Below are 10,119 nucleotides of genomic sequence, written 5' to 3'. Positions count from 1 at the left end.
TAATTGAAGCACAATGGTGTGCAGTGGAGGGGAGAGGGTGGGGGGAGTGCAGAAGTGATACCTGATTCACATTGGCCAGAGCCCAGGCTGCTTGGTTATAAAGTCATCAGGAATAGGAGTAGAATTAGGCCATTCGGCCCATCAAGTCTACTCCGCCATTCAATCATGGCTGATCTATCGCTCCCCATTCTCCAGCATTCTCCCAATTACCTCTGACACCTGTACTAATCAAAAATCTATCTATCTCTGCCTTAAACGGCCTGGTTGTTGGTCAATTGGGTTTAGTTTGATTATTGTCACATATGCTAGGTAAAGTAAAAAGCTTTGTTTCGCATGCTGTCAGATCGGATCAGATAATCGTATACATAACCACAATCAAGCCGAACTCCCGCACAATAGGTAAAGCAAAGGGGGAGATACAAAGTGCAGAATATAGTTCTCAGCATTGTAGCGCACCAGTTCCATAGACAAAGTCCAATGTCTTCATTGGGGTAGAGGTGAACCATACTGTACCCCAGCATATGGAAGAATCTTTCCGAAGCCGGATATCAAAGAGGAAGAAGCTCTCCCTGAGTCCGGTGGTACACGTTTTCAAGCTTCTTGCCCGATGGTAGTGGGGAGAAGAAGGAATGACCTGGAGTGAAACCAGCCTATGATTATGTTGGCTGCTTTTCAAGGCAGCATGGGGTGCAGATGAAGTCAATGGTGGGGTGTATGGTCTGTTACAATTTGGTCATTATTGTGGTTTCATCAGGTGAAACACTACAGAGCTGATTCCAGGAGACTGGGTGCAGTTCTGGTCACCCAGCTTTAGGAAGGATGTCATTAAGTTGGAAAGTGTACAGAAGAGATTCACTGGGATGTTACCTGGGCTTGAGTTATAGGGAGACGTCGGATATGCTGGGACTCTTTGGAGCATCGTTGTTTGAGGGGTGAACTTATTGAGGGGTACAAGACCATGAGGAGCATGGATAAAGTAAATGTTCACAGTCTTTTTCTTCCAGGGGACAGGATACGAAACATATGCTTAAGGTGAGAGGGGAGAGATTGAAGAAGAACCTGAGGAGCAACTTTTTCTCTCAGAGGGTAGTCCATATCTCGAATGAGTGGCCAGGACAATCTATAGTAACGGACACAATTATTTATTTTAAAAGACATTGATGTGCGGTTTGGAGGCATGTGGGGCAAATGCGGGCAAATGGGACTAGCCCAACATGACAACCTGGTCGGCATGGACAAGGTGGGCCGAAGGGCCTGTTTCAGTTCTGTGCAACACTATGACTGTTCCCATCATGACCAGAGGTGCAGGCTGGGAAGCTGTGGTCCTGTCTTCCTTGACCTTCCCCTTGTGTCTCCATCCCCCCCCTCCCCCCACCTGGTTCCTGCTGGATTTGCCGCCGATGATCCTGGCCCCGTGTTCGGGACCCGCGACTCTGTTCCTCACTCACTCCGATCTCTGCCCCCTCTGCAGGTGGTCCGGGGAGCGGCAAGGGCACGCAGAGCACCAAGATGGCGCAGCGTTACGGCTTTGTGTCTGTCTCGGTGGGGGAGATCCTGCGCCGGCAGATGCTTGACCATGCTACCAGCGACTGCAAGTGGGAGCTGATTGCACAGATCATCTCCAACGGAGAGCTGGCACCCCCGGTGAGGGCATCTCGCAGCCTGACCCAGGCAGGGCTCTGCGGCAGAGTGCAAAGGGGGCTCGACTTTACTGGTTATTGTTAGAAACATAGAAAAATCGGTGCAGGGGTAGGCCATTCGGCCCTTTGAGCCCTCATGGCTGATCATCTAAAATCAGTACCCCGTTCCTGCTTTTTCCCCATATCCCTTCATTCCTTTAGCCCTGATTGATATTTAGGTTATTTGTCATTCCACTCCTTACAGATCATGCAACAAATGGGGCGAAACAGGGGCCATAGTGCAATACAGATGCAAAAGATATAGACAAATGCATTCAAGAGAGAGCTAGATAGAGCTCTTATGGATAGCGGAGTCAGGGGGTATGGGGAGAAGGCAGGAACGGGGTACTGATTGAGAATGATCAGCCATGATCACATTGAATGGCGGTGCTGGATCGAAGGGCCGAATGGCCTCCTCCTGCACCTATTGTCTATTGACAGGGGATGACAGTGCAGTACAATACAATTAGACAGTGCAATACAGTACAATACAAATAGACAGGGGATTAAAACATGTAAACGGTAAAAGGTAAAGCATTTAACCTCGAGTTTAAAGCATGTAAACGGTGAATTTAAAACCATCAATGAGAGCAGGTACATTATTGATTGCACATTAAATTAGATGAAATGAAATGCACATTAAGAGCTCTAGCTAACTCTCTCTTGGAAATATCCAGTGAATTGGCTTCCACTGCCTTCTGTGGCAGAGAATTCCACAGATTCACAACTCTCTGCGTGAAAAAGTTTTTCCTCATCTCACTCCTAAATGGCCTACCCCTTATTCTTAAACTGTGACCTGTGGTTCTGGACTCCCCCCAACGTCGGGAACATTTTTCCTGCATCGAGCCTGTCCAATCCTTTAAGAATTTTATATGTTTCTATAAGATCCCCTCTCATCCTTCTAAATTCCGGTGAATACAAGCCCAGTCGACTCATTCTTTCATCATACGTCAGTCCCGCCATCCCGGGAATTAACCTGGTGAACCTACGCTGCACTCCCTCAATAGCAATAACGTCCTTCCTCAAATTAGGAGACCAAAATTGCACATATTCATTTAAGGAGGATTAGATTAGAATTGTTATTGCATTAAACTGTGGCACGGCTGGTAGAGCCACTGCCTCAGCATCACAGAGACCGTGTTCCATCCTGACCTTGTGTGCTTTCTTTGTGGAGTTTGCACGGTTTCCCTGTGACCGCATGGGTGCTCCGGTTTCCTCCCACATCCTAAAGACGTGCGGGTTTGTATGTCAATCGGCCTCTGTAAATTGCCCCTAGCGTGGGGGGAGAGGGTGAGAAAGTGGGATCACGTATAACAAGTGTGAACAGGCAATTGGTGGTCGGCCTGGACTCGATGGGCCGAAGGGCCTTTTTTCCGTGTCGCATCTTTAAACTAAAGTAAATTAAGATCAGTAAATAGGAGCATGAGCCATCAGGCCCCACAGGTGAGCCCCGACATTCAATGAGTATATTGATGACCCATGATGCCCTCAACTCCCCCCGGGTGCCAGTTGCCCTTGGCCCTCTGCTCCTCAATCCTTCATGGAAATGTTTTCTCTCTGGAGCGCTAGAGGTTGAGGAGAGAGAGACCTGATAGAAGTATAAAACATTATGAAAAGCATAGCAAGGATAAACAGTCAGAACTTTGTTCCAACGGTGGAACAATAACAACATTTAAAAGACATTTTACCAGGTACATGGATAAGAAAGCTTAGAGGTTGATGGGCCAAACATTGGCAAATGGGGCTAGCTCAGATGGGGCAACTTGTTCGACACGGGCGTGTTGGGCCTGATTTGTGATGTATAACTCTGACTTTATTTCTCTTGTTCTTCCCACTCAACTCTTGTTGAGAGTGTCACCTTTGAATCTGATGGGCTAGTCCTGCTTATAACGTTACTGTTTATAATGTTCAGAAATGTGCCAACATTTTTTCTGAAGTGCGACCTTCCTGCTTTCTCAGGAAACTGCCATTGAGGAGCTGAAGCACCAGTTCATGAAGCACCCGGACGCAAAGGGTTTCATCGTGGATGGGTTTCCCAAGGAGATCAACCAGGCTTTCACCTTTGAAGAGCAGGTGGGGCTCTTGGTGGCATTTCCCTGGGTTACAGGTAGGGGTGGCACGGTGGAGCAGTGGTAGAGTTGCTGTCTTACAGCACTTGCAGCGATGGAGACCCGGGTTCGGTCCTGACTGCAGGTGCTGTCTGTAGGGAGTTTGTACGTTCTCCCCATGACCGCGTGGGTTTTCTCCGAGATCTTCGCCGGTTTCCTCCCACACTCCAAAGACGAACAGGTTTGTAGGTTAATTGGCTTGGTGCAAGTGCAAATTTGTCCCTAGTGGGTGTGTAGGAACGTGTTAATGTGCAGGGGATCGCTGGTCGGTGCGGACTCAGTGGGCCGAAGGGCCTGTTTCCACGCTGTATCTCTAAACTATTGAGGCTGCTTCACCCGCCCCTAAGGTGCACTGCAGGGGGATGGAAGACCGGGGAGACAGGGATGAGAGGTCACTCCTCTAAACCTGGCTCCAGCAAAGCCATGAGGGCCGTCGCGTCTCCCTGGCAACGCGTGATGAACCGATGTCACGTGACCGGAAATGAGGTCATCAAATGGTCATTAGAAGAAGGAGATGGGGTGAGGTGGAAGACGGTGTCAATTGGGATTTTCCGTCGATAGGAATGATGTAAATTCATTGGGAATCATCTAGGAATAGTAGGTTAATAGGAATCAGATCAATGGTCCGGGAGGAAGGAGCCACCTGGTGCATCTGGGACTGGGTGGGGACTGAGACCTTCCACCTGTGCTGACGTAGGAAGTGGACGAGCTACTCTCCCATGCCATGGGTTGATACAGGACTCTTCTCTTGTGATATTTGATGGAGCTAAGAGGGGGGAGATCTATTTGCTCTGATTTGGAAGGGTTGCAGTTTAAAAAGGGAACAAAGCTTGCAGCCAGATTGTATGGGCCAGGACTTTTTCCCCCTTTGGAACGCAGGAGGCTGAGGGGGTGACCTTATTGTGGCGCACAAGATCACGAGGGGCATGGATAAAGTGAGCAATCGCAGTCTTTTTCTCGGGGTGGGGGATTCTAAAACGAGAGGGCATTAGCTTGAGGTGGGAGGGGAGAGATTTCAGAGGGGTCTCAGCGGCAATTTTTTCGCTCTGTGCGTGTAGTCGGGATCTGGAATGAGCTACCAGAGGCAGCTAACGAAGCTGATCCAATTATGGCTTTTAGAAGACATTTGGACAGATATATGGAAAGGAAAGGTTTAGAGGGCTGTGGGCAAATGCATGCAAAATGGAATTAGTTTAAATGGGGCATCTTGCTTACAATGGACTCGAGGGCCTGAGATCTAGAGAGAGGTTGGGCAGGCTAGGACCTTATTCCTTGGAGCACAGAAGACTGAGTGGTGATCTTATGGTGGTATGTAAAATCATGAGGTTGAATGCACAGTCTTTTTCCCAGGGTAAGGAATCAAGAACTAGAAGGCATAAGTTTAAGGTGAGAGGGGAAAGAACCTGAGGGGCAATGAAGGGCGGTGGTAAAATGGAATGAGCTTCCCGAGGAGGTAGTTGAGGCAGGTACAAAAACAATATTTAAAAGACATAGAAACATAGAAAATAGGTGCAAGAGTAGGCCATTTGGCCCTTCGAGCTGATCATCCAAAATCAGTACCTCATTCCTGCTTTCTCTCCCAGATTCACAACTCTCTGGGTGAAAAGACATTTGGATAGGTCCATGGATAGGAAAGGTTTAGATGGATATATGGGGCACACAGAGACAAATGACACGAGCTTAGTTTGATGGGGAATCTTTATCGGCATGGATGGGTTGGGCCGAAGGATGTGTTTCAATAGACAATAGGTGCAGGCATTCGGCCCTTCGAGCCAGCACCGCCATTCAATGTGCTCATGGCTGATCATTCTCAATCAGTACCCCGTTCCTGCCTTCTCCCCATACCCCCCTGACTCCGCTATCCTTAAGAGCTCTATCCAGCTCTCTCTTGAATGCATTCAGAGAATTGGCCTCCACTGCCTTCTGAGGCAGAGAATTCCACAGATTCACAACTCTCTGACTGAAAAAGTTTTTCCTCATCTCAGTTCTAAATGGCCTACCCCTTATTCTTAATCTGTGAACCCCTGGTTCTGGACTGCCTCTAACGTGTCCAACCCCTTAATAATCTTACACGTTTCGATAAGATCTCCTCTCATCCCGTCTGAGTCCACACAGTGTGAAGGGAGAGGTCAGCTTGCCAATGGGGATCGGATTTGATGCCTGCAGGGTTGGTCTCATTCATCTCCTGACATAATACACGAGGAACCATGGACAAGTTTGGTCTTGTTTGCCGTTGAGCGAGAAAGCAAACTCCCTTTCCTCACACCTGTGTCTGCCGTTGGTTATTACCGCGTGATTATCGCTGCCAAGTGCCCTCCTCCCACTGATGGCTGAAACCTCTCCCGCTTCTTGTGCCTGCGCGGGTGCAGATTGGCTCTCCAGACCTGGTGCTGCTGCTGGCTTGCTCCAACCACCAGCTGCGGCAGCGGCTCGAGCGGCGGGCTGCGCAGCACGGCCGCCTCGACGACAACAGCCACGCCATCGAGCGCAGGGTCGACACCTTCAAACAGAACATCAGCCTGATCGTGAAGTATTACCAGGAGAAGGAGCTCATTGTTCGGGTAAGGTCGTCATGGGCAACTGCACACAATGTTGTGAGCCCTTTGTATTACTTTATTTAGCTTCATTATCTCTTGTTAAATATTTATTCATAAACAGAACTCCCTGAAAAGAATTAACTCATTTAAAACGCAACACAAAGTGCAGGAGGAACTCGGCGGGTCAGGCAGCATCTGTGGAGGTAATGGATGGGACCGTTCTTCGGACTGAGTTACCCAGGTGATTAGCACCCAGCTCAGACTCGCTTCCTGATAACTGGGCTGATCAGTGTGGGATCTGCAAATATGGGAATCTGAAGTGATTGTTGGATCTGTTTTTAAAAAATCAAAATCGGTATAAACTAGGGATAATGAGCAACTCAATTTGTGGAATTGGGCAATGGAGCATGGAAACTTTGACCCAACTCATCCATGGCGAACAAGCTGGCCCCTCTGAGCTAGTCCCGTTTACCTGCGTTTGGCCTATTTCCCTCTAAACCCTTTGCATCCATTTACCTGTCCAAATGTTTTTAAGTGTTATATTTACCTGCCTCAACTACTTCCATCTTCTGGCAGCTTGTTCCATGTACCCTCCAACCTCTGTGCAAAATAAAAGTTGATCCTCAGATCTGTATTAAATCTTTCCCCTCTCACCTTAAGCCTATGTCTTCTGCTTCTTGATTTCCTACCCTGTGGGGAGGACCCTGTGCATTCACTCGATCTGTTCCCCTCATGATTTTACACACCCATGTTTGATGACTCCTCTGTCTCCTGAACTCCAAGGAATAAGGCCCGGGCCTGCCCGACCTTTCCCTTTAGCTCAGGCCCTCGAGTCCCGGCAACATTCTTGCAAATCTAAATCTGCACTCTTTCCAGCTTAATGGCATCCTTCCCAGCATAGCAGGGTGAGCGAAACTGAACACAGTACTCCACTCCAAGAGCTGAGACCCTTACATTATGCATTGAGGTTCTGTGAGAAACATCCCTCCTGAACCCTTCTCTCTCCATCCCCAGCTGCTTTGAACCATTCAAGCTTCAACATCGCCGTTCAAACAGTGAGTCAGTGTTTGCATGGCTCCCCCATGCTGTTGAGCCTTGGTGACTCTCCCACCAAACCGTGCTATCACAGCTGCTTTTATGTTACAATTTACAGTGGCGTGTCGGGGACTCTGATATTGTTTGCGTAGTTGAGTCATGGATTTCATTAGGTTTTACCAATAAAAGGATTAAGGAGATTTATCCATTCATGAAATGCTCCTTTCATGTTAAGTGGGCGGTCCTGCTAAAATCGGGGACATTTGGATGGTGTGGGAGGAACTCTTATCAGAACCGACTCCTGTCTTACATCCTTCCTGATTATCAATAACGCCAGGAAATGAAACAACAATCTGCTGGATTGATAAAGTCCCTTTTGCACCATTAACCAGGGTTGAAAATGTGCTGATTGTCTTTAAAATGAAGGTTCATATTGGAAGCTCCTGTTCTTCTCTCCACTGACCCTGCCTCACCAAATGTACACTGCCTCCATTGTTTGCTCTGGGCACTGCTTTGTTTCAGGGTTTCTCTTGTGGGGGGGGGTGGGTGGGTGGGGAGGGGGGGGTGGGGGTTGGTGGGAGGGGGTGGTGGGGGGGGGGGGGGGGGTGGGAGGGGGTGGTGGAGGTTGGAGAACTGTATCTGTAAGTACAAGATAGACGCAAAAAGCCGGGGTAATTCAGCGGGTCAGGCAGCATCTCTGGAGAGAAGGAGTGGGTGACGTTTCGGGTCGAGACCCTTCTTCAGACTGATCTCCCTGTATAGAGTCGCACATCACAGGAACAGGCCCCCACATCACAGGAACAGGCCCCACAGCACAGGAACAGGCCCCACAGCACAGGAACAGGCCCCCACAGCACAGGAACAGGCCCCCACAGCACAGGAACAGGCCCCCACAGCACAGGAACAGGCCCCCACAGCACAGGAACAGGCCCCCACAGCACAGGAACAGGCCCCCACAGCACCGAAACAGGCCCTACTGCCCAACTGGTCCATGTTGATTGTGATGTCTCGTGGCGACAGTCTGTACCCACCCCTCTCCTCAAAGCCGTACGTCTGTGCTGTGATGCGCTGCCATCTTTGCTAACCGCCGTGCGCCGAGCGATGTTGGGGGAGGCAGTGAGCTGCAAGAGCAGCGCAGAGTGAGATCACCATGAGTCAGACGGTCTGACTGAGGGGTGATGGACTCCCACTCATCCTGTCTCTGCGACTGTGCGGCGCAGCTGGTGGAACTGCTGCCTCACAGTGCCGGAGAACCAGGTTCGATCCCGACCTCGGGTGCTGTCTGTGTGGAGTTTGCACGTTTTCCCTGCGACTGCCTGGATTTCCTCCCACATCCCAAAGACCTGCGGGTTTGTAGGTAAATTAATCTCTGTAAATTGCCCCTAGTGTGTGTATAGGGAGTGCGAACGTGGGATGACATAGAAGTAATGCGAAGGGTCGATGTGCACTTGATGGGCCAAAGGGGCCTGCTTCCGTGCTTTATCTCTAAACTAAATAAACTGCCCCTTACTATTACCACCTATTCCCCCTCACGCTAACACCAGAGACTTGGCAAAGTCGAGAGGCAGGGAGTCCAAGATTAATTCCTTTAACCGAGGCAGTACAGGTCGAGATATCTGTCCCAAATTAATAGGGCAATTCTCACTTCTGCTACTGGATGTTGGGGGAGTCCAGAACAAGGGGCCACAGTTTAAGAATAAGGGGTAGGCCATTTAGAACGGAGATGAGGAAAAACTTTTTCAGTCAGAGAGTTGTGAATCTGTGGAATTCTCTGCCTCAGAAGGCAGTGGAGGCCAATTCTCTGAATGCATTCAAGAGAGAGCTGGATAGAGCTCTTAAGGATAGCAGAGTCAGGGGGTATGGGGAGAAAGGCAGGAACGGGGAGTATAAGAAAATAACTGCAGATGCTAGTACAAATCGATTTATTCACAAAATGCTGGAGTAACTCAGCAGGTCAGGCAGCATCTCGGGAGAGAAGGAATGGGTGACGTTCTGATTGAGAATGATCAGCCATGATCACATTGAATGGCGGTGCTGGCTCGAAGGGCCGAATGGCCTCCTCCTGCACCTATTGTCTATTGTCTACTGGATTCCATCCTCGCCTTCAACCTCAGAGATTGGTTGATGCCAGTTAAGATTGTGTTCTGGCCTCTGAAAGCTGGAAGGCCTTTCAGATCTTGAGAGGCCAATGGGCAAACTGTCTGCAGCCGACACTAATACTGATGCCCCCCGTCACAAGAAGGGTGTGGAGGCTGGGGAGTGGCTACAGTGGAGGTTTACCAGAATGATGCCTGGATTGGAGGCTATGAGCCATAAGGAGATGGTGGAAAGACTTAGATTTTTTTTTTCTGGAACGCTGGAGGCTAAGAGGAGACCTGATAGAAGTATGTACAATTATGAGAGGCACAGATGGGGTAGACAGTCTGAATCTTTTCCCCAGGGTGGAAATGTCACAGACCGGAGGGTATTTATTCACAAAATGCTGGAGTAACTCAGCAGGTCAGGCAGCATCTCAGGAGAGAAGGAATGGGTGACGTTTCGGGTCGAGACCCTTCTTAGAGGGCATCGTTTAAGGTGAGAGGGGCAATGTTTAAAGGAGAAATGCAAGGCAGGTCTTCGACACAGAGTGGTGGCTGCCTGGAACGTGTTGCCAGGGGTGGTGGTGGCGTTTATGAGGCTTATGGATAGGTGCGTGGATGCACAGGAAATGGAGGGACACGGATCATGTGTAGGCAGATTAGAGTCATTTATCTTGGCATC

General features: G+C 49.3%; 1 protein-coding gene across 2 annotated transcripts in view; it reads left to right on the top strand.

Moving 5' to 3' along the window:
- Positions 1-10,119, top strand: part of LOC144608208 (adenylate kinase isoenzyme 1-like) — a 93,987-nt gene that overhangs the window by 30,958 nt on the left and 52,910 nt on the right. For both annotated transcript variants that reach the window (XM_078425761.1, XM_078425760.1), the window contains exons 5-7: positions 1,472-1,644; positions 3,639-3,752; positions 6,157-6,348. In XM_078425761.1, coding sequence (XP_078281887.1) covers positions 1,472-1,644; positions 3,639-3,752; positions 6,157-6,348 — 479 coding nt within the window. The remainder of the gene's footprint in view (positions 1-1,471; positions 1,645-3,638; positions 3,753-6,156; positions 6,349-10,119) is intronic.

The sequence above is a fragment of the Rhinoraja longicauda genome, chromosome 31, assembly GCF_053455715.1.
Source record: "Rhinoraja longicauda isolate Sanriku21f chromosome 31, sRhiLon1.1, whole genome shotgun sequence".
In the NCBI taxonomy this organism is placed as follows: Eukaryota; Metazoa; Chordata; class Chondrichthyes; order Rajiformes; family Arhynchobatidae; genus Rhinoraja; species Rhinoraja longicauda.
The sequence above is the reverse complement of the archived record's forward strand: the minus strand, read 5'-3'. Positions and strand labels throughout refer to the sequence as shown.